Source organism: Brassica rapa, chromosome A02, assembly GCF_000309985.2.
Source record: "Brassica rapa cultivar Chiifu-401-42 chromosome A02, CAAS_Brap_v3.01, whole genome shotgun sequence".
Taxonomy (NCBI): Eukaryota; Viridiplantae; Streptophyta; class Magnoliopsida; order Brassicales; family Brassicaceae; genus Brassica; species Brassica rapa.
The window spans coordinates 29,443,156-29,466,802 of NC_024796.2; the positions used below are offsets into that span (position 1 = coordinate 29,443,156).

At 36.4% G+C, this 23,647-nt stretch overlaps 5 protein-coding genes across 5 annotated transcripts; 1 reads left to right on the forward strand and 4 right to left on the reverse strand.

Moving 5' to 3' along the window:
- Nucleotides 1-1,886: 1,886 nt before the first annotated feature.
- LOC103854881 (pectin acetylesterase 9-like) lies at nt 1,887-7,826 on the forward strand. The gene is given in 13 exon segments (XM_009131850.3): nt 1,887-4,106; nt 4,415-4,497; nt 5,181-5,310; nt 5,691-5,719; nt 5,721-5,780; nt 5,925-6,011; nt 6,210-6,334; nt 6,433-6,493; nt 6,588-6,647; nt 6,733-6,810; nt 6,931-7,036; nt 7,119-7,267; nt 7,352-7,826. Coding segments are annotated over 13 exon segments (1,260 nt in total). The 5' UTR covers nt 1,887-3,961; the 3' UTR covers nt 7,499-7,826.
- Nucleotides 7,827-8,184: 358 nt separating this feature from the next.
- Nucleotides 8,185-10,900, reverse strand: LOC103854883. Its single transcript, XM_009131851.3, has 11 exons — nt 10,665-10,900; nt 10,449-10,562; nt 10,062-10,335; nt 9,900-9,990; nt 9,685-9,809; nt 9,503-9,584; nt 9,305-9,422; nt 9,073-9,230; nt 8,879-8,993; nt 8,626-8,808; nt 8,185-8,557 (listed from the first exon to the last, which is right to left on the reverse strand). The coding sequence occupies exons 2-11, from the start codon at nt 10,479-10,481 to the stop codon at nt 8,372-8,374; spliced, it is 1,365 nt and encodes a 454-aa protein (XP_009130099.1). The 5' UTR covers nt 10,482-10,562; nt 10,665-10,900; the 3' UTR covers nt 8,185-8,371.
- Nucleotides 10,901-12,594: 1,694 nt separating this feature from the next.
- Nucleotides 12,595-17,323, reverse strand: LOC103854884. Its single transcript, XM_033284536.1, has 11 exons — nt 17,305-17,323; nt 17,088-17,201; nt 16,485-16,758; nt 16,331-16,421; nt 16,118-16,242; nt 15,958-16,039; nt 15,741-15,861; nt 15,507-15,664; nt 15,314-15,428; nt 15,055-15,240; nt 12,595-14,989 (listed from the first exon to the last, which is right to left on the reverse strand). Exons 2-11 carry the CDS (start codon nt 17,118-17,120, stop codon nt 14,948-14,950), a joined length of 1,227 nt encoding a protein of 408 aa, XP_033140427.1. The 5' UTR covers nt 17,121-17,201; nt 17,305-17,323; the 3' UTR covers nt 12,595-14,947.
- On the reverse strand, nt 13,292-13,885 carry LOC103855080. The gene has a single exon (XM_009132040.1). It carries the CDS (start codon nt 13,883-13,885, stop codon nt 13,292-13,294), a length of 594 nt encoding a protein of 197 aa, XP_009130288.1.
- Nucleotides 17,324-17,926: 603 nt separating the features above from the next.
- LOC103855081 lies at nt 17,927-21,638 on the reverse strand. The gene has a single exon (XM_033284467.1). The coding sequence runs from the start codon at nt 21,590-21,592 to the stop codon at nt 18,704-18,706; it is 2,889 nt and encodes a 962-aa protein (XP_033140358.1). The 5' UTR covers nt 21,593-21,638; the 3' UTR covers nt 17,927-18,703.
- Between the last annotated feature and the right edge of the window lie 2,009 nt (nt 21,639-23,647).

Here is a 23,647-nt window from a genome sequence, read left to right on the forward strand (position 1 = left end):
ACACAATATATGATACTAAAATAGAAATTATATTTAAAACACTTATAATAATATTAAATACATTTATAAAATAAAAAATATCTGCACGGACGTGCGGATTAAAATCTAATTAGTACTTAATCCTACTGATTAATATTTACCATCAAATGCCATTGTATTTATACACAGTCGTTTTATAATATTAACTAGATTCTAGCCCGCCTTTGAATGGGTGGGTTTATTTTTTATTTTACATTTTTTCTAGAAATTTAATTTTCATATATGTGTTTTTTTTATAATCATATTTGTGTAAAATACTTAAAAAAAATTATTAGTAAGAGAATTTGATAATTATATTGAATTTCTGATGTTGCGTAATTATACACTTATGCCATAGCTATTTTACACGTTAATTCTTTTTAGTGGGTGTATATATGTGGTTTACAGACGAATTAGATATAAGCTGACCTTTATCAATGGGTCATACTGTTGTTTTAATAGAATAGATACACCATCTAATTATAGTTGACCCGTTTTTAACCTGCGATTACTCAGAAACAAAACCCTATGGGAACCTAATCTTGCGTGTTTCTTTGTTGTACAGCAACACAACAGAGGAGCGCAACGAACCCTAGAAGAAAACTTACATGATGAAGATGCTCGATTTTCGTCGAGAGCGGTGGAATCACAGAATCACAAAAAGTTTCCTTCTCCGTCGATACCACTCACTAAACCGATTAGGTTCCACTTAATTGAGTTGGCGAATGGTTTAATGCCAATAAACTAACATTGATCTATTTTCAAACCGGTTCACTCCTAAAGTAACCTGAATAAAAATATCAAATTTTTTATTTTAGTGGCCTTGGTCTAGGCCTGTTGAACTGTAGGGAGAAAGCCTACGCGATGGAACCGGTACGACACCGTTCGGTTTGCATATATTATTTTACTGAACAATATTGTATTTACTAAAAAATTTAGTTTATGCAATTTAATTTATGTATTTTTTACATTTGTACATCTTCTAGGCAAATATGTTAAAAAGTAAGGGTGGACAAAAAATCGAATCAAACCTAATCAAATCGACCCAGCCGAATCCAAACTGATCCAAACTAAACCAAATTGCAATAGAAATTCTATAAATTACTATTCAATAAATTATAAACACGGTAAATTAATAAATTCTTTCGGTCTCAAGTTCGGTCAGTGTAAAATATGAAATAATTCGATAAAATAATAAGATAATAATATTTAGAAAATTCCTACCTAAATATATGGTTTCAATGAGATCATAAATTAATAATTACGATATATGTAAATTTTATAAATAGATAAGTAAAGCAATTTATTGTTTTAAATCTTAAAAATGAATTGTATTTCTAATTTTTATTTTTCATTTCAGTATTTTGGTCTTACTTTATCGAATACATTTAAAAGTTCATTTGTATACTTCCTATGTATTCAATATACATAAAATGTATAAAATAATCTCATAAAAATAGATGTAATTCAAATCTATAAATTTTAAACTAATATATACTACTATGAAATAATTTTTTCTTCCTTCTTTAAATTAAAATATTTAAAAAATATATAATTTCAAAAATGGAAATTTTCTTTAAATTAATAACTCTATAAATTAATAAATTGTCATAATCGCAACATTATTAATTTATAGAGTTATATTAAAATTTATTTTCAAATAACAATACAGTATATATATGAATTATATTTTTATTTTAAAATATAGTTTTCAAATTTTAGATAATTCTTATAATTATTAATTTTAATCACTTATCTAATCAAAATAATTTCAATATAATTCATTTTTATTTTGTAGGTAATTTATATATTTTATATATTTATATACTAAAAACAATTATATATTTTATTCATTAACGATATAAACGATATTAACCGTCTAACTTTTAACGTGAGAGCTCGAATTTATATATGTTTATGTTCTCTATGTAACATATATTTAAATTGTATGTATAACTCATTATAATTATTTAATTCATTTATGTAGAATTAGGTGTTTGGCCCGTGCATGCGGGCAAAAATATTTTGTAATTACTTATTAATACATTTGTACCAATTAGAATACTAAAATGATAATTTATTATTTATATTTTTAACAATTATTATTTATGTTTTCATTTGAAAATTCATAAATATAAATTTTCTGAAAATTTCTTTGTACACTATATTCACTATTAATAGATTAAATCTTAAAATCACTCAAATTCTCTTTTTGATTATATAAAATTAAGAATTTTACTTCATTAATATCTAGTTATAGTTATGTGTATTCTGTTTTTTAATTTTTAACTTTGAGAGCACTTCATTAATATCTAGTTTGAGTAACATGCGCATTATCTTTGAATGTTCAGTATCGGAAGTGAAAGACGATGTTCTCTCTTATCCCCCATCGTTTCCCTGAGCTCCAATCATTAGCTTCAAGCATCATGCTCCGTCTGCAGTCCTTTGAGTCTTGGTCACTCTGCTTCATCTTGCAAGAGCAGAATATAATAGCTACTGGAATTGCGATGAGTGTCATCCATGGACATCGTTACCACTCTTACATTGCGCAGCATGGGCCAGCTTGGCTTCCGAACCACAATGATATTGAAGCTGCCAATGCTTATTAGATCGGCGCATCCCATTCCATTTGCCTCCGTTGAAAGCTATGTTGATAGGTCTGGGATCATTGGTTATCTCTCCCCTTCGGATGTCTAGACTTAAATCTATATGGTACCTACTGGTATCTGCTCTTATTGTTATTTTTTATGTCTTTCCAAAGTTTTTGGTTTTATTTGGAACCAATCGCGAGATCATGTATCTCCACAAACTCATGAATAAAGGTTATTTCAGTGTTAAAAAAAAAGAAGTTCATTCCATGGACAAAATGTAATGATTTTATAAATTTTTGGCAGCTTCATTTCAAAGGCAAAGAAAACATCATGTGCATTTGGAGAATAAGGAGGGACCTCAGGACCAAACTACTTCATAATGGCTACCAACCATAACTAACAATTAATTTTTGTCTTTCTTGATGATTAAACGAATGTCAGTTTAATTTAATAAAATATATACATTTGCATAAAACTTGGTTGACTTAAGAAATCAAGTGTTTTTGTTAAATGAAAACATAATGATAAATAACAAACATTTGATTAGTTAATTAATGTAAGTTAATGTTTATAAATAGTATGTCATATGTACCCGTTGACATCTGTTTACATGTATTCTGAATTATTAAAATACATAATATTGTTTAAAAAAAAAGATATAATTATACAAGATTGGTGAACCTAATCCAGAAGACATCTACAAAGATTGATTTCCGACGCTAATCCATCGGCTGGTGACCCATCTCCAATTCTCCATACTCCGAATTATTTCAAAAAAAGAAAAAAAGACATTCATTTCCCATTGTAATTTGTTTGTTCCTTTCTACGCACTATGTTTGTCTATTCTACACATAACTAGATTAACTCGCGTGTGGGTGTTTGTGAAAGTCATTGAAAATAAGAAATCAAATGTGGAGTCTTACTTGAATTTTTCATGTAGGTAAATAAAAACAAAACAAAGAACATAAAAAGTAAAATAATTTAATTTTTGGTCAGATGTCTCTCTTTACACACACACATGAAAGATAAGTTCTGTCTCCATGTGACGAATTGTGAATGTATATTTGTATCTGCATATATATATAACATGACGAAAGTTTCTTTGTGCCTATCAAAATCTTAAGCTCTCTCTCCCTTTCATTTGTTTACCTCTTGCCCACTTGGCCTCTCCTTTCCCTTTCTTCACCAAATAACTTTCCATTATATTTATGTAAAATATCTACAAATATAAACGTTTCCATTTCCCTCTCAAGAATCTCAAATATCTAGCTATCAAATTTTCATTTCTTGACACACAACAAGAAGATAAACACACAAGCATCTAATTCAACAACCCCTTACACCTTAAAACAATGAAGACGCCGCGGCTTCTCGATCTAATGGCGGCGATGGTTCTTCTCGTCTCTGTTGCCTCATCTCTGCCGCCGCTTGTTTCAGGCGACCCAGGGCGGCGAGTCAGCATGACACTGGTTCGAGGGGCCGCTGCTCTTGGTGCTTGTATGTCCTCGGTCTTTCCTCCTTTTTCATTTGTCGTCTTTTTTTTTTACTGAACATAATCATTTGTCGTGTACATAATACATATATTGTTCATAGTAAATTGATGAAAAAAAAAGTTTAAATATATTATTTTTTGTTATGAGTTCACTATACTTTTAAACCGCATCATCATTAAAATTTTACCACTCTCAACTTGTTTCTATAGTCACTATCGTCTGGGTCATTAATTTGACTTTCCTCACGTCAATTTTTTTTATTTTCTTACATTTGGATTTATATGTTTTGCTTTTTTTTTTTTTTTTTTGTAGTTTGCTTGGACGGTAGCTTACCGGCTTATCACTTGGATATAGGCTTCGGTGCTGGATCAAACAATTGGCTTTTGCAGTTTGAGGTACTTAGTTTTCATTACATATTACTCTAGTCTGTTAAATGTTTCACATGTACACAAACCAGTTTTTAAATATTCTTAAAATGCTTTTGTCATTTAAATAATATTTTTACCAAGTCAGTAGCAGTGAATATTGAAATCAGGCGGCCATTTGGTTAAGAAATTTTCTTTTATTGGGCACTCCTTAATTTAGCTCACTACTTGAAGTATTGCTGTTGTAACCAACTCCGTAGATAGGCAAAATTAATTGAATACAGCTAGCTAAGCATATAGAAGAATCACACATATTTACAGAGTAGTTGTTTCTAATAAATTGCCTATTTTAAAAATATTACTCTAGCTCTTAAAATAAATTTAATACGATTTAACAATGATTACTGTATATCAGATATTTGTTGGGTTATACGTTATAACTCTATTAGAATGAAACCAAGTAGCTGGGCACTACACAAGTCGATGTTAGTAATTAATTTCTACTAATTTCCACACTAATAAAAAGTGTTGGGACATGTTCATGAACAAAACCTAGTACGGAGCCGTTTTAGGAACTTTAGAGCAGCATAGTGTCTCGAGCTATAGCTGGATCGTGTCTCACGCCTTACAACTTTATGGGTCTTTGATCTGTTTATTTACGGGTCTTTGATCTGTTTATCTCCATATATATTAATATGTAAAGGTGGTTACAGGGAGGAGGTTGGTGCAATGATATAGCATCATGCGTGGATAGATCAAAGACCCGTCGAGGTTCAACACGTTTTATGAGCAAAACCGCCGTCTTCACTGGAATCTTGAGCAATAACGCCTCTTTAAATCCAGGTCATTCTTGTATAACAAATCCATTATATTACGAATATAAAGCTAATCTATTAAATAATTTATTAAGGAACATGCTTGCTTGTGGTTATGGTCTCTTTCACGTGATGGTTCAAATGTTTCTGTAAAATTCAGCTTTCCTTTAATAAAATATACAGATATAAATAATAACTTTGGCTTTGTTCTCCATGTTTGCTTTTGTCTTTGTCCCCTTCCTTACGAGCACACACACGTATCGTATAGACTTTATTTTAAAGGCTTCACGTATCGTATACACATTATGATTACTAACTATTTTTATTTATTACAAGTATAGCTGCACATTGGTTGGTCTACACATTATTCTATTTTTGTATTATAATATATACTATTTTTTATATCAGATTTTTACAACTGGAACAAAGTCAGGCTAAGGTAACTGAAGGTATTGCGATGGAGCTTCGTTTGCGGGAGACGCACAGTTTCGCAACGGGGTAAATATATCTAAACTACTCGTTTCTCGCTCTAAATAAATTTTTGCTTTCTTAAATCGGTTTCAATAACCGGAAAACGTACCCAACGATCTGGTTTGTGAGTGGTTAATTACTGATATTTTATTCAACTGGATGTATTGACAGACGTCAATGCTTTATTTCAGAGGACAACGTATATGGAAGGCCATCATTCTTGACCTTCTACCCAAAGGTTTAGCAAAAGCCCGCAAGGTAAAAAAAATTACTGTCCCGGTTTGGTTCGGTATTTCGGTTTAGTTTCACTAACTAAATGTATGCTTTCCAACTAACCATCAATCGAGGATAATTTAAGATATATATTCATTTTTTAAAACTTGAGTTACATGGTAGACTACATTGTTAATGTGTTTTACTAAACCGGTTAATTTTACAAATATAACCGGTACATAGGCTCTTCTGACCGGTTGTTCAGCTGGTGGTTTGTCGACATTTTTGCATTGCGACAACTTCAAGAACTATCTTCCAAGAACCGCCAACGTTAAGTGCATGAGCGACGCTGGATTCTTTCTTGACGCGTAAGTGTTCTTGACCAGATATTTTTTTTTTTAAATCTCTGGTCTATACGGTAACCGAATCGGTTTACCAACATATATGGTTTATCCTGGTTTAACAGAATCGATGTAGCAGCAAACCGGACAATGAGATCTTTCTACACTAAGCTTGTGTCTTTACAGGTATACACTGGAGATCCAACTCTTGTCTCTTGCTATCAAGTTTTCAAACCTTTTTTTTCTGATTTTCTTGAATTATGTGGAATAAACTCTGTAGGGTATACAAAAGAACCTTGATCCAAACTGCACACGAGCGTTCTATCCCGAACCATCTCTGGTACAATCCGAAATATCAAATATACGAACTCATGTTACGAAGTTAAACCTCTAATTTACATTAAATTAAATCTTCAATTTTGCAGTGCTTTTTCCCGCAATATGCGTTGAGATTCATTAGAACACCAATGTTCATCTTAAACTCAGCCTACGATGTCTTCCAGGTTTCTTTCTTTATACTCTCTAGACTAGTTAACTCTACCATGAGCTGGTAAGTCTTTAGTAATATTACACTTGCCATCTTAAACTCAACCGGTTTATATATTTTACACTTGTTAAAACAGTTCCATCATGGGCTTGTACCACCTTCTGCTGACTTAACTGGGCGTTGGAAGCGCTGCAAGCTTAATGTGACGGCATGTAATCCACACCAGCTCGATGCACTCCAAGGTTTTAACCCAATTGGTACAATGTAAATAGATAACCGGTAGAAATAAGAACTAAACCGAAATATCGGTTTTTTCTTTTGTAGGGTTTAGGACAGATATGTTGGGAGCATTAATGAATTTCTTCAGAAATTCTACTAGAGGAGGGATGTTTATAAACTCATGCTTCGATCATTGTCAGAGTGCTTTACAGGAAACTTGGCTATCTCCCACTTCACCAAGGATCCATAATAAGGTATATACACTAAACCGAATTTCATTCTTGGTTTTCTGGTTCCGGTTTACAATAGTTTTTAACCGTGTCTGGTTTTGGTTTTAGACAATTGCTAGGACGGTCGGAGATTGGTATTTCGGGAGACGAAATGGAGCAAAAGAAATAGGTTGTCCATATCCATGTGATAAAACATGTCATAATCTGATTCCAACTTCTACTACAGCAGATTCTTTGGTAAATTTGGACATTTAACAGTTACAGTTTCAAGAGCAATACGTTACTGTAAATATACGAATAATACTAAATTGAATTTGTAATTATGTGTTTTTTTTTCTTATCTAAGCCTCTTAGTGCTCTCAAATTTTACATTTTATTTTGTGTGTAACATGAATATTCAGGTTCTTCATTTTAATGATTTGATTATGTAGCAATCAAGATGTGATAAAGAAGTCTAACTCTCCTTTTTTGTCATGTTTGTATGCTCAAGATTGCAGAAGCTGACACTAATCAAGATTACGATGATAGTCCAAATAGACAAATAAATCATTACAATAACAATAATACAATACCATTACATATATACAATGTTTCAAAAAGAATTATGTGTTAATTGATAAATTTCCACAATCCAGTTATACCAAATACCAACATTAAAAAACTAAAATTCGAAAATATCGTGTCTTTCACATTTATTAATCACGAACAAAAAACATTTGTGTATTCTGTTTTAATAGAAAACAACAGAAAGAGTGAGACACAATTGAATTTATGAGTTAATACTATAGTGAATACTAGGGGAAACCCGCGCTACGCGCGGGATTGGTTGGCAAAGGAGAGTTATTTTGTGATAATGAAGCTGTTTTTTTTTTACAATTTACAAAACACTGCATTTTAGTTATAGTAGTTTTAGGATTATAGGCTATGGCTTTACTATACGATAGATACCAGTTTTGCTTTATATTTTAGGGAAAATAAATAATTATTGTCTGAATAGAAAACTAAAATAAAAATAGAGCAGTAATAGTCTTGAAAAACTCAAAAGTATATAAAAAGGGAAAATTAAACGGGCAAGTTCATGCATAAGCATTATTTTAAAACAGGCTCTCTATCATTTAGTTTATCAACCTAAGGCTTTGGAGCTTTCTTGAGGATGTGGTTAGATGCGTCGTCCACCTTATTTGGTACACGCCCTACTGGATTATTAACAGCAATCAAGGATGTCTCACCGCCAGTACTTCCGGAGTCGACATTTGCAAGAATTGGCTGAATACCTTCGACCTTGGCACCATCAGTAGCAACTTCTTCTTGATACTGATAGATGTTACAGACACTCAGAACGTTGTCAAATAGATTGGACACAACTATAGCAACACACTTACAGTGTCAAATTTGTGTGGTGGCAGGCGTTCATGTTCCGCGAGAATACGGGTGACAGTGAAGCATTGATGGGTTGATGTGAAATCATAAGTTGTCAACTTGACATGGAAAGTGTATGTTTTCCCCTCCATGCTTGTAACAAACGGGGGCATATGCGAGTCCTCGGGATACCCCGCCTCGCCATCCTAGAAAGGTAAAGTAATCTTCTCAGTAATATGTTTACGAATATGGTGGTGAGAGTCATAGTAAATTTACCAACACTTGTCCAGCTACACGTGCTTCGAGACCATGCAACTTGGTCATTACCCCATCAAAACAGACAAAGATACCGTCGGCAGTGTCATCAGCTATTGCAAGCTCGACTCGGTAGCTGAAGATAAGCATAGGAAATTATATTTTTATTAATTCACGGCGAGAAATACAATCGTATGGGATGTAATTCTACATACCGGAGAACACCAACAGCATGAGAGTTGTTGCATCGCACACATTTGAAGGTGTATTCAATGCGCTGGAGCTTTCTTCCACATTTAGAGCAAGCAACGTAGCACCAGCCCTTATCAGAGTCTACACGAATAACTTTACCGGTACACATGAACTGAATATCCTATATTTAATGTAAAGAGATCATAGTTAGGACCAACTTACTTGAGAACATAACTAACAATGCAATTGGTTTACCTCAGACACGGCGATGATAGCAAAGCTGTTGAGTTCAGCTATGGTTACGGGCTCGACTTTTGCAACCTCTCCCAGAAGTGGAGCTGCAGGTGGGAGACCAGTGGATCTTGTGACCAACCTATATACATATACATGGACAGTTCGCATTTAGGCTATGTCTTTGATGTAAATGAGATGTTTAGAAAGAAGCCCAACTACCGATTGAAAGACGTTTGACCAGCTGTGGTTTCCTGGTCAAAGTAGATGTGTGTTCCGGACGTGGCGTTGAGAGACAAATGGGCTACAGAAAGGGTGTTTATCAGTATATTTAAGAGGGGAAACATCTTTAGATACAATGACATATCTATCCTGGATATTGATAGTTTTAAAATAAACAATACCTCCAACTGTTCGTGGGTTAATGTTTGTGGCAACAATCACCATTGGATCAACACGCATGGATTCAAGTCTTCTGTGGAAATCGATTGCTTGATTGTCGAACAGATTCAATGTGGCAGAGTTACCACTGCACGTAGAAGAAATTAGTTTAGTGGGTTCTACGTAGGGAAGTGCCTTTCTTCTAATTATATAAATAATATTGTGGAATAACAGTTACTTATCAATTTTGATTGTTGCCATAACATGATTTTTTCCTTTTGGAGGATCATGCACAGTGCTCTTGACAGCAGTAATCTCAGCTAAAATATCTGCGGCAAATTTATATTAATATTAAAGATGGTTATAGGGCTAACAAAATTAGTGAGAATTAGGAAGGTACCTGGTAGCCGAGTGTTGGTGTTTGCTATTCTAAGCAAGTCTGTTTCATTTTGGAAGCTGAAACCTTCTATAGGAAGGGGAAAGGATGGTTCGGTTATCTCATCAAAACCGGTAGTACCATTGAACCGAATCAGCAGGGGTGAGTCGGTAAGCATGCGGGTATGAGTACATGGGACCACGTCAAAATCGGACAGGGCAAACGTCCTTCCGGCGGCGAGCCTTCCCTGGAATTTTAGAAGGCGCGGAGCATTGATGCTTGCTTGCACCATGGTAGACTGAAAACAGATTATATATATATTTTTTTAGGTTTTTAAACTAAACGAAACAATCGGAAACGATTGGAAAATGATTAAACTAAAAAAAAAAAAAATTAAAAACTCGAACTTACATTTACGTCTATCAGTAGCATGTCAACTCTCATGAGCTCACCCCCACGACTGGCGCTTCTAGCCTCCCAGAACCGCAGAAGCCTAGTCTCCACGACGGATGAGCAACGGCCAGGCTTTAGGTCAGAGAAGTAAATTCTTGAATTAGCCATAGCAACACTATTGAGTATGTCGTTAGAGATAGAGTATAGGATGATTTTGATTTTGGAAGAACTCACATATTTATACGGATCTGACACTGTCTAAGAGAGATGAACGCCGCATTCAAGATTTCGTAGTGGGCGAATGTATTAATTGAAATAAAGAGGACGTTACAATTCCGTTTGTTTCATACGGAAAGAGGAGAGTCAGACGTCACGCGTAGCCGTCTCTGGAAAGTGAAAGACGAAATGCACAGGGTGAATAGAGAATTTAGGGCTGGAAGATGAATGACAGTTAACCGGGGTCGGCAGATTTACCAAACCATGAGCCCATTTTTCAAGTAGCGATATAAGCCCATAATAATATTTAGTATATTCTCAATTTTTTAAAATTATATTAAAATATATTTATTAATTGGTTTTGTTATTTTTATTTCCGTGTTTTTAACTTTGTGATTTGAAAGATTAGTTTATTTGTTGTTAAACTTCATACATTTTTGATTTTTAAACTTTACGTTACTTTTGTGTTACTTTTGTGGAAAGCAATGCTATAAGAAGTCAAAAATTAAGTTAGAAATTATATTAACGTTTCCTACTCTCTTATGAGGTCTCAAACTTGGTGAACACATGGTTCAGAAGAAATCTTTTATTTTTTAAAGAAGTTGATTTACAGTTTCCATTTATTCCTGTGTATTTTATCAAATGGATATAGATTGTTTTTTTTTCAAACCTATGTTTATTAGTTCATTTCTTCACTTGCAGAACCCAATTGATATATCTGCCTGAAGTATAAGAAGCATAAGTGGCTATTCGGACCAATATTGTAAGGGCAATTTTATCCAGTAATAATTTGCACAACAGAAAAGCCCAACTGATCGGCTCCAGATAGTTTTGAACTTTAAAGCCCATAAATTTATTTTACTATAACTGGGGGTTGTAATAATTGATAAGTGTTGTGCAAGAAACCTATAGTGTTTTCTTGTCAAATAAAGTTATTGTAGATATATGTTAGTTATTCTACCATGTTTCCTATTTTTGTTTAATATGATGAATTAAAAGTTTTAGCTAGCGGCAATTTTAATCATGAGGGTATGCAAGTGACGATAGCATTAATTTTGGAAAATTAAAGTATAATGAACTTAATGTTAGTGGCTGGAAAGGAAAACGGAAAAATAAACCAAAACGCCAAGCTTATGGGACATTAGCCACGGTAGACCAACTGCAAAAACTTCTCGATTTCCTTGTAGTGAAAACATTTCGTGCACCTTTTATTCAGTTCGCTGGGGTTGCATGTTTGCGATGGCATGAGAAGTATCTGGTTTGTGCCATATGACTTCAGCTTGATGATCTGAATCTCGCGTAACGATTGCTTTAATTGCATCCAGAGCCTGTCAACGGTGCGCGTTTTTTTTTTCCAGGCAAAGATGTCAAGAATTTTCATTCCTTCATTGTGGTCACCTGAAACCAGTTTTAGGAGTCCGAGTAGGTAATTACCCTGGTCAAAGTGTTTTCTCGCAGAGATCTTGAAGTGTCGCATTCCTATCCGAGTATGACGCAAGGCAAAGTACTGTTTCATTCCTTCGACATAGTGCGCCTCTCTATTGCCGTATCTGAGGCATATCTGCATCTCTTTCTTGTAAGACTGCAGCGTACGGAGAGGGTTTTTGGTGAGCTCTCTGAGGCGGGCGTGTTTGCAGATTCGTCTGCATTCCGTTGGTGTTATCTGTCCTGGCTGAGCGTTTAGGCACCTGCGGACGTCAGATATGGAGTATTCTTTTGCTCGTTTCAAAGACATTATGTAAGGAGTGAGTCGAGTTGATTTGGGAATTCGACTGACTGGAATCGTATTATGTGTAGTCATGGTTGAAGGTTTTTTGTTTTTCGTAGATGATAATATGAGTACTTGAGATCTTTTATATATAGTGTTGTATTGGGTTGACGTTAGTGGGCTAGTGTCATTGAAGGCGTTAATAATCACAGTAAGTGTCTTTTCGGTATGATGCTGTACGTTTGGTTTGGTGAGTATATTCGAAGGTTTTTTTTTTTATGTTTTTTATAATCAAAGGTTTTTGATGATTTGTAGTTTTGATTTTGTCATTGTATCTGTAAAGAGGCAGTTAAAAGGAAATATATAGTTCATGTTATTTGGATTTTTTTGCATGGTTTTTTTACTAAGTGAATTACATATCAATTGTATTGGAAGTAAACATCATACAATTATATTGAGGGTTTTTATATAATAATTATTAAGAGTACTATAGTTTAGGTCCTTGTTATTTTTGATTGTAACGTTAATGGATTATGGATACGTCTTGAGATTGAGTGTCGATAGTAGGGCGACTATGATATTCCAGCAATATGGTCCAATGTGGCTAAATGAATAGTATTGTTATTTGTATTTTACTAATTTTGCCTTATGGTTTGCTTTCTTTGAATTTTTTGGTTTATGTTCAAAATAGACGCTTATCTCTCTTCCACAAATTTGATTTAATACTAACGTATTTAATACTTTATTTGTTTCTAATTTATTTTAATTAGAACAATATTTAATTTATCTTAGTAGATTTAGTAATTATTTGTTTTTCCGAATTTCCATTATGGGCTCGTGTAGGAGGCTGTCAAATTCATATTATTAGGCATAAGCATAATACAAAACATCTGTAAAATAAATCGTATTGAATAACATAAAAACCAATCTGTGTTGTCTACTGTTTTTTGTTGCGAATGTAGTCAACAAATTCTTTCATCTTCTTAAAGTAATAACAATCCTCGCATGCGCTATCCATCGCATGAGTGTTGCAATCTGCTAAGGGTTCCATTGTGTCTGTATTTGCTACATATTTTGCCTTCACACTGACCCTGATTGCTTTAAGGGATTGCTTAAGCATTGTCAAGCATCGGGTAGTTCTGTCTTGATTAGTTTTCCAAGATAACATATCGAGGTAATATTGTCCATCAGCGAAGTTGCCCCTGCACAACATTAAAATACCATAAATATAGGTACCGTTATCATAGTTTCCATCTGCGGATTGACGGAGATGGTCAAGTCCTTTGATAGATTTACGGCACTGAAAATATTGAAGCAACCCCTCTATGTAGTGAGCCCTTGGATTACCAGCAACCAAACATTCATTCTTCAAATCATTGAAGTTGTATAGCATACGGAGTGGTTCTGCTACAAAGTAACTGAGGTTTTGATTCTTGAAAAAGATGGTTGGGGGTATGTTATAGGAGTTTTCTTCAGAACTACCAATGCTCTCGTCCGAGTCATAATTGTGTTCTGAAATGTCAGATACCATTTATAGTGTTTTTTTCCACCTGCTGTTTTTTGAAATAACAGGTTTTATATGTATGTTTCCACTGGTTGGATGTTTATATAGAGTGTTTGTAAATGGGGTTTTAATGAGGCAGTTTCGTGTAATTGTTGTTACATTGGAGACTTTGGTTTAGATGAATGATACAGTTACAATGACATAACAGGTAACAAAAATTTAATGCGTTTGACGAAACCATTTTTTGCAATGTTGAACATTCGGTCAAAGGCTAATTAATTATGCTGGTATTGTTACTTGGTACAATGACAATTTTGGGTAGTCAAAAGTGCTGTGTTGCGTTAAACGAATATATATTGTAGTTGGCTTATATTGTCTGTATGCAATCTCTATTATTTGTAGTTGGCTTATATTGTACTCCCTCCGTTCCTAAAAAATGTATTTTCTGGAAAAAAATTTGTTTTAAAAAGATACATTTTTTACTTTTCAATGTATGATTTTATGGAAAATTGTAAATTTCAAAAACATTAATGGTGTTTATTGAATTTCTATTGGCTTAAAATTGTGGAAAATTGTTATTCACAAAAAACAATGCATATTTAATGAGTTTTCTTAATATATGTGAAAAAGTTAGAATATGCATCTTTTAAAAACAGAGAGAGTAGTTAATATTTTTTTTTTTTGGGGAAAAAAGTAACATCACATTGTCATAGCAGGTTTGGTGGGATTTGAGTCGTGTGGTCATGACGGTAATTTAGTCAATTATTAATAATAAGATATAGTAAGCTATTTGATCACCAAAATTTGTCTTCTATTGTATAAGCTCAGAATCTATAAGTTAAAAAAAGAAGAAACGGAATATTGGCTATGCATAATAAATATAGTTTGATGTATAAGGTAACAAATAATAGAAAATATGAAATATGTTAATACGAAATGCATACTTGTGTATATAGGAAACACTCAGATGGCAACAAAGATAAACACCAAAGTATAAAAACGAAATGCGTACTTGGTTTATAAAGAAAAAACAACTTCATTATTATTTAGAAGGGAATATGCGTTTCCATGCATGCAACTTGGCAGATTCTACACATCGTTGTTGTCGTCGCCATTGTCATCAGCACCACCCTATCGAATGGAAAAGTCAAATGCAGTAAAAAACACAAACTCTAGGGCAAATATAAGGGTCTCACATCATCAACGAACGCAGGTTGTGGCTCAGGGTCACCCTCACCGAGAATGCGTGTGATGGTGAAACTGTGATTATTTGCCGTGAAATTGTATGGACCCACCTTAACCTGAAACATGTATGTATTCCCCTCCATGTCTAGAACAAACTGAGGGACATCAGATTCTTCGGGGTTGACACCATCACCAGGCTGCATGTACAATGATACGATTGTTTGAGTATATATTCAGCTCACAAATAAATCACAGAATTGAAGAACGTACCAAGAGGTTGGCAGCTTCATGGGCCCTCATGTTATGGAGTTTCGCCACAACTCCTTCAAACGCAACAAACAAACCCTCACCAGTCTCGTCTGCAACTGACATCTCCACACGGTACCTAGCGCGTAGAACAAATGTATCAAATAACACAGCAAGTTAAACGTAGATGCTTAAACTGATCAGAGTCAGTACATACCGAAGGATACCAACTGCATCGGTGTTGTTACAGGAGAGACACGTGAGCGATGAGCCTGACCGGTGGAGTTTCCTGAAACATCTTGCACAGGAGATATAGCACCACCCCTTGTCCAACTTGATTCCAGTAACTTTTCCGGTACAAATGAAATCAATGTCCTGCATGGTTGTAAAGTTAGGATACGACCATGATAATTTACATTCCATATAGAGCATTACACCTATGATAGCAAACCTGAGACGAAGCATTGAGGACAAAATCGTTCAGCTCAGATATGCTCAGCGTCTCCACTTTAGCAAAACTCCTTAGCAGCCGTGCTACTTGCGCACGTCCAGTGCCTTGTTCAGACAATCTGCTTACGAAGATAATAATGTCATTAGGCACATACATGAACAAATAGGGAATTCTATAGTCAGGTCATGTTTTAAAGTAATGCATCAGAAAATGTTACCTGGAAAACAAACTTTCCCCTGCAACTGTTTCTTTGTCGAAATGGATGTGTGTGCCGGCTGTGGCGTTAAAAAACAGACGTCCTGCATTATGAGTAGAGTATGTATGAGCTCGGTCATCATTACAGAGGCAGCATTGTTTGTGTTATACTGGTTGCTTACCTCCCACCATTCTCGGATTCACACTGGTTGCAACGAAAACCCTTGGATCTACACTCATCTGCTCGAGCTGGTTATGGATCTTCACAGCTTGAGCGTCAAAGAGGGTCATAGTCACAGATGTGTCACTGCATTGTGGGAAGGCTTAAAAGTAAGAAGAATGTAATTACGACATCCAAAAAGATTGCTAAGACAACAAAGTTCATAAAAAATTACTTGTCCATCTTGATTGTCGCATTAACACGGTTCTTGTCCAGAGGAGGGTCAGTGACCGTACTCTTGACAGCAGTTATCTCCCCAATGAGATCTGTGACAAAGACTATCAGAAACCCAAATATGTAGTCAGAGGAGATGTTAAGAAGAGCATTACCTGGAAGCTGGTTGTTGGAGTTAGCAAGGCCAAGCATCTCACTGTAGTTACGAAACCGGAATGATTCAATAGGTATCGGAACAGTCGGTTCAGTGATCTTCTCGAAAGTGGTGGAGTCGCTAAACCGGATTAGTAGAGAAGAGTCCGAGAGGCGGTAATCCTGGTTACAACTTGTTACTTCAAAACCGGTCAGGGAGTAGACCGAACCCGCTTCAAGATTAGTCTGGTGCGCTGCGCGACGGTTAACGTTCACAGTAGCCGGCATCATGGTCGCCTGAAATTAAACAAACACAAATACAATTAACAAAAAACGGATAGATAAAACGAAAGTGCCACATAATTGATTAAATATATAATTATCTATCAATCTATCAATTCTTACGTGAGGAAATCTAGCAAATGTCATACAACTATCTAACAAATCTGATTTAAATAAATCTAACAAATCTGATGTAAATCAATATAACAAATTTGATGTAAATATATGTAAATAAATCTAACAAATCTCGATCGGCATGGAGTTAATGTGGATTCAAGACGGCGGTTACGTGCACAGTTTTCAATCGGTAAATAGTTAAACAAACGGTGGATGTAAAACATAACCTGAGAGTCAAGCAAGAGCATGTCGACGCACATGCGTTCTCCACCACGGCGGATGTTTTTAGCCTCCCAAGAGCGGAGCAAGCGCACTTCGACGGTGGAGGATGAGCGACCGGCCTGGAGATCAGAGAGGAAAACCAAAACGTTAGCCATAGACCTGTATTTTTCTGATTAGATCTAGAACGAAAGAGATGTAGTTTATGAGAAGAACCAAGCATACATTCTTATAGTCGACTCAAATGCCTTGCACATCGCATTGAACCCAGATCGTGGATGATAGATTAATTGGGGGGGGGGTGATTAAAGATGATTGAATTATCGGTTTCTGAGATCTAGCGACGAAGGAGACGGAAGGTCAGATGCGCAAGTTGAATCGCCTTTCAAGCTATAGACGCGAGAAGGTCCCAGCGGAACCTAATCCAAAACGTTGCGTTTAGTGACATTATTTTTAAAAATCCGTGACATTATGGGCTGCATGGTGATAAGGCCAATTAAACAATTTATGCTCCAAAATACGGATTTAAACGATGCGCTGCGTTTGCTCTGGTTGGACAGGTGTTGAAACCGCCTTCTGCTAAGGTAGAACTTTTCTTAAAAAGGCAAGAACATATAGTTTCCTAATTATATTAACTATTTCATTTAAGGAAATTTCAAAAATTATTTTGTATGTGAGCATGCCAAAAAAACTTGCAAAACAACTGGTAAAAATTTACTCATTAATGTCCAAAATTATTAGCAATAGTCATAACCAAATAACTGAAACCGGAAATTTAAGCAGATTAATTTTTTTTTTTTAAAAACGTAATGCAAAGTGTGCAAGATTATTATATGTATATATTTTACGCGAAAATTGGAAGTGGATTACGTTTTTTAACGCGAAATTTAGAAGTGGATCATCATCTATATTTTTTTTTTTTAGCTTGCACGGTTTTCCTTTTCGTAGACTTATTTAGTGTTGCCTGTATCGTGTAATGAGAAGTATATGTAAGTTGTTTCTAAGATCAGTGTCTATCTAGATTTTGATAAGTGTTGGGAAAATTTCAGATGCAATTTGAGTCATTTGAGTAATCTATACAATTTTGTAAGTACGGGCATGTTTTGATGAACCTGTAAATTTTTATTCAATTTCAAGTTTGGTCTGCTTTGTTATGTCGGTTTATTTGCTTGTAATATTTAATTTTAAGAATCAGTGAAAGTATCATGAAACTAATATACATACTTAAAGACAATAACATGTCCGTATGATATTTGTGTCAACTAATATGCTTTCTATTACGTTTTCTGGTAGACAGATTAGAAATAGTTTGCCAAATAAACCGGATTGATAAAACCGGTTTTTTTTAAATGCTATTGTAATGACTGAAAATAAAAGTGGTAAACCATAAAGTTAAATAACAAACATGATTCATTGCGTGCTCCAGAAGAAACATTATCTTCACAGACACGCCAATGTCTGTTACAGATTATGAACTTCTAATTCTCGACCCTGTCTGGCATCACTGCGACAAAAAAAAATTCTCATCAGTCGTTGCATGAACATAACAGACTGAATATAACATAGGAAATGTTAGCGTGAAGTTCACCTCAAGCTCGTTCTCGAGAACTTTTTTCCCCTGCAATCATAAAGATCTAGTCAGCATCTGAAACAATACGAATTGAAATGACACACTAACAAAAACCAGTTCAATATAAACCTTGTTGTTACAGAGGCCCTTGAAGATCTCTTTGTAGACTATATTTGTCACTCCATCAGCTCCATCTGAATCAGAGGAATCGTTTAATATCTTAAGCCCTTCCGGTGATGTCACTCGAGATAAAGCAACGTACAACTGGCCATGGGTGAAGACCGATCTAGGGAGGTACAAAGCAGCTTGTTTGAGGCTTTGCCCCTGACTTTTATTGATTGTCATCGCATAGCATAGACGCAGTGGGTATTGACGTCGGCAAAACGTGAATGGAAGCAAAGTGTCAAGAGGGGTAAGCTGAATCCGGGGGATCAACACTGTTTCGCCTACTTGCGTGCCAGTCATGATCTCAACTTCTACTATCCTTTCGCCTACTCGACTGACTATCATCCGTGTCCCATTACATAACCCATACGCTTGGTTAAGATTACGCAGCATCATTACCGGAGACCCCACCTTCAAGCATAGCCTGTGGTTAGGCAGGCCAGAGAACTCAAGTGAGTTAAGATATTCTTGAGGGTAGTGGCTACTCCAATCATCATCTGGCGTGGCTTCTAGCTCAACCGAATCGGAGCTCAGATACTCCTTTGCTTCTGATGGAACCTGAGACAGCATATATGCGTTAAGCTCATGAACAGTACTATTTGTAGGTGTCAGCACCGCTCTCTCTGTTAAGTACTTCCTGTTCCGATAATTATGAATGAAGTCAGGATATGCTGCAGCTGCTAATGCCTCGTGTGGTTTGTCTGTTGCAGGGATCATGAATCTTTGGTCCACATCAATTTGTTCACCCTCTTTATTTTTGCTCCTGTGAGAGGAGACGGTATCAGCTTCCCCATCACCAACTTCCAGAATCCATTTGGCGAACTCCCTGTCTGCTTCTCTCAAACGCATGTTGATGGAAAGAGTATAGACTACTGCATTTTTCCATAGATATGATTTGCTGATCGATGCTAGGACTGTGTCTGGTCTTCTTCCATGAGGCACAACTGGCAATATTTGCCTGAAATCACCTCCCAAGAGAACAGTCTTGCCACCGAAAGGTTTGTCAGCAGCCGTAGGATCTGCAGGAGTCAACAAATCTCGGAGGGAACGGTCGAGTGTCTCAAACGCTTGACGGTGTGCCATTGGAGCTTCATCCCATATTATTAAATCTGATTTGGCTATCAACGAAGCCAACATAGAAGATCTTGGAATATTACACATTGACACATCGCTCAGTGTAAGCGGCAGTTTGAATCTAGAATGGGCTGTTCTACCACCGGGGAGTAATAGCGCAGCAACACCAGAGGATGCTACTGGGATGACGACTTTGTTGGCTGATCTAAGCTTTGCGATTATCGTCCTGTATAGGTATGTTTTCCCAGTACCTCCTGCTCCATTAACGAAAAATAACTGTCCAGATTGCTTATGAACAGATTCAAGCACCGAATCATATACTACTTTCTGATCTAGATTCATTGTTTCGAACAGCTCATTATGCGTCTCAGTCTCTTGTTGAATGTTATAACTCAACTCCTGCATCAGCACTGTGTTAGAAATCTCAGTCAGAATAGCATCATCAGGCACTGGAATGGCAGGGTAATCCGCTAGAGACTGACCATTCTCCTTCAGTAGCTGTTCGAGCTCGATCAGAGTATATTGTTTTAGCTGGTCGTCGCTGAGTTCAAGCCCTGGGAATCTGAATTCCTTTCGTTTGATATAAAGGATGTCTTCTGCCAGAAACTTCCACGTATGGTCCCAAAGCTTTAGTGGATCTATAACTTGACAAAAAAGTAAGATTATCACAAACAACCGTCTCAGCTGTCGACCCGTAGCCCAATATGATGGCTCTTCTATAGCATCATGCCATTCTCTGTCGTCATCAAGCAACCCCCGCGCGTAACATGCTTCTCTATACTTTTCAAAAAGCACACCCCCAACTGTTTTTAAATCCTCAAAACACGTAGGCCCTTTAACAACATTTACCAAAATCCGTAAGAAGTATTTGTCCCCGGCCGCTGGACTGACGTAAACCACTCTTCCTATTGCTGCACCGGTTTTCCTGGGGGCCCATAGTTTCCCTGAGGTGTGATAAACGAACCTGGTAGGCAGTTCAACGTACGTCAGCTCTCGTGCTTCTTCATACGTTTCACATGCCACAAACCATGCAGTTAACATTGTTTTCTCAACGTCTTCCTTCGAAATAACATCCTCTAATCTAGCAGATTCGTCAAATACAGTATGGTGCTCCCCTGGTAGATGCACAGGCAGTTTAACAACATTAGGTTGATTGTGATGTATGTGAAACGCGAACAATCTCCATGAGGCTTCACATGCAGAGATGTATCGACATTCCATATACCTATCTATCTCATTTATCACATCCTTTCCGTCTTTCTTTTTCTCCTTCTCACTGCCTCCCCTTTCCACCTCTTTCAAAAGAACAGTAGCTCGATCAACACCTTTTGTAATGTATTTAAAAAGATATTTGATCGCACTGGTTCTGCAGCACCATTCAACATTGATATGGGCCTCATATTTTTTAAGAATGCTGAGGTTGTGAGGGACAACGTACTGATTTCCCAGCTCAATGTTGCTCTTCAAGACTAAATGCTTAGGATCTGATCTCCTTCTGTATTTGACAAATCCAGACTTGTCAATGTGTGTATGATCCGATAATGGCTTAGGGTAAGCCTTTGTGCATTCTCCTTTGTCCATGCAAGGTGATTTAGGTCGACGTTTTCCACATGGGCCATGTATCATATGACGGTCGACCAATGCAAAACCCTCAGGATCTAGATCTCTGTCTGGCAACTCAGCTGATATGTACTCATCAATCATTGCGGCGCTTGCTTCTTTCTTAATGCCTTCTAACCATAATAGAATATGGGCATGTGGCAGTCCTCGTTTTTGAAACTCAATGGTGTATACAACTACATGGTTTTTGAAAAATGAATCAGTAACACAATCTCAGTACGTAAAAATATATATAAAGTAATCAGGTAACAGACCGCTAAAAGTGTTTACCTGCAGAAGTTTTAGGAAAGAAAACTCCTTTCTTGAAATCTGAAACCATCTCGTCCAGTTTGAGTTTGAACAGCCTACATTCAAGGTCAGGCCGGCTATTAGCAGATTCGCCACCGTATGCATCCAGATGATCCTTTAACTCCACCCAGTTTGGATTTGCTGTCACTGTGATGAACAGATGAGGATTTCCGTACCACCTACATATAGCCATTGCGTCTTGATACTTTTCAGACATGTACCTAGGTCCACCAGTGAATGAAGAAGGTAGAATGATCTTCCTGCCAAGCATTTTTGCATCTGAATCTCCGCTATCCACAGCGTCACACACATTACTATACAAATCTGCTCTGAGTTTCTTTTGGTTCAATAGAATAAACCTTAATCTCTCTTGCTCTGTGGCAGTGTATGCATCTACAATATATTGGTGCAGCAATCTCCCGCCCTTTATGATCGTCATACCCTCAGTAGGCCGAGTCTGAAACTGATAAGCGTAAAACTCACGCATTGTCATGTATTCTCTTCTTACTGTAGACGTTTCAGGGCCTTCATATGGCATCCTCTGGTTATAGCCAGCCTCTCCGTACGGAAACAACAATGGATATTGGAGGCTCATCATCAGGGGGTGTTGATCACTGATTCTCTGCAAATTAGACGATTTGAGCTCCACCACAATATCTCTACCAACAGAAGTTGCAGATAGATCTCCAACTATCAATCCACCAATCTCGCTCGCACTCGGAAGATCGTATTGACGCCCAAGGTTAGTTTGACTGACCAGAGTGATACTATATTCAATAGTACCAGTGTCTTTAAATCTATCACGGGCATGGCGAAACGTCTTTGCGAGGTGGTTATGTATGTCCATCATCTCAATCAATTGAACAATGACACTGTCAGGGATAGCCAAAGAGGAGGTACCTTGAGTGAACGCTCGCTTTCTGTTTTCTAGCTCATTATCTGTGTCAAAAATATATAACTGTAAATATTCTGGCAGAGCACCATCTTCAGGAAGTAGAGACCCGATCCTATGAATAACCTGTCCATTGACCCGGTATGTAAATGGTCCTGAAGTACCAGTAACACTATGATCAACATTAGCACCCATTGATGTGAATGCTAGCAGACTGTTGGCAACTCGGATCTGAGCTCGAAATTTATGACTTTCAAGAAGTTCTTTGAGGGGAGACGGTGCTTCTCGCACAGGTGGAAGTCTGACTCTTCCTTGTTGGCAACAAATGCTGAACTGACCTTCACCACGATTGATATCACCACCAACAGCTTCACCAGCCCATAGCAAAGCGTGGCACGATGGACATGATACTATCTCGTATCTGTCATTAGTTTTTTTTTTCTTTTTCCCTGATTACAACATATTATGAGGCAGAGTGTTAGTTGTGTAGTGACCATTTTACTCCAGTTCTGGATTTTATAATTTATACGAATAGTTGATGACAACGCTGACCCTTTCTATCGTATGCTTGTGTGAATTGCAATTCCCTTTTGCGTACACAAAGTGCCTTTCTAAGTAATCTTGCTTTCCTAGCAGAATCTGCATTGTTGTTGTGATCATAAAATAATATGTATGGTCAATTAGAAAATTATTTGTTCACCATGATTCATGTGTACCTGATGATATTCTGCTCGCCTGACTAATGTTCTGAGGAGACTCAGATACTCTGTAAATTTCAGATAGCCACGGGCGATGAAGTGTGGTACCGGCTACGTCCGAGGAAGAGCATTGATCTGGAAACAAATAAATATGTTGTTTATTCCAGATACTGTATATTAACAGTCCTGTTTTTTTTTTTTTTTTTTAAAGGTGTGTGTTGTACTTTGACGTTCAATCGGCGGTCTTCCTCGCCTCCGTTT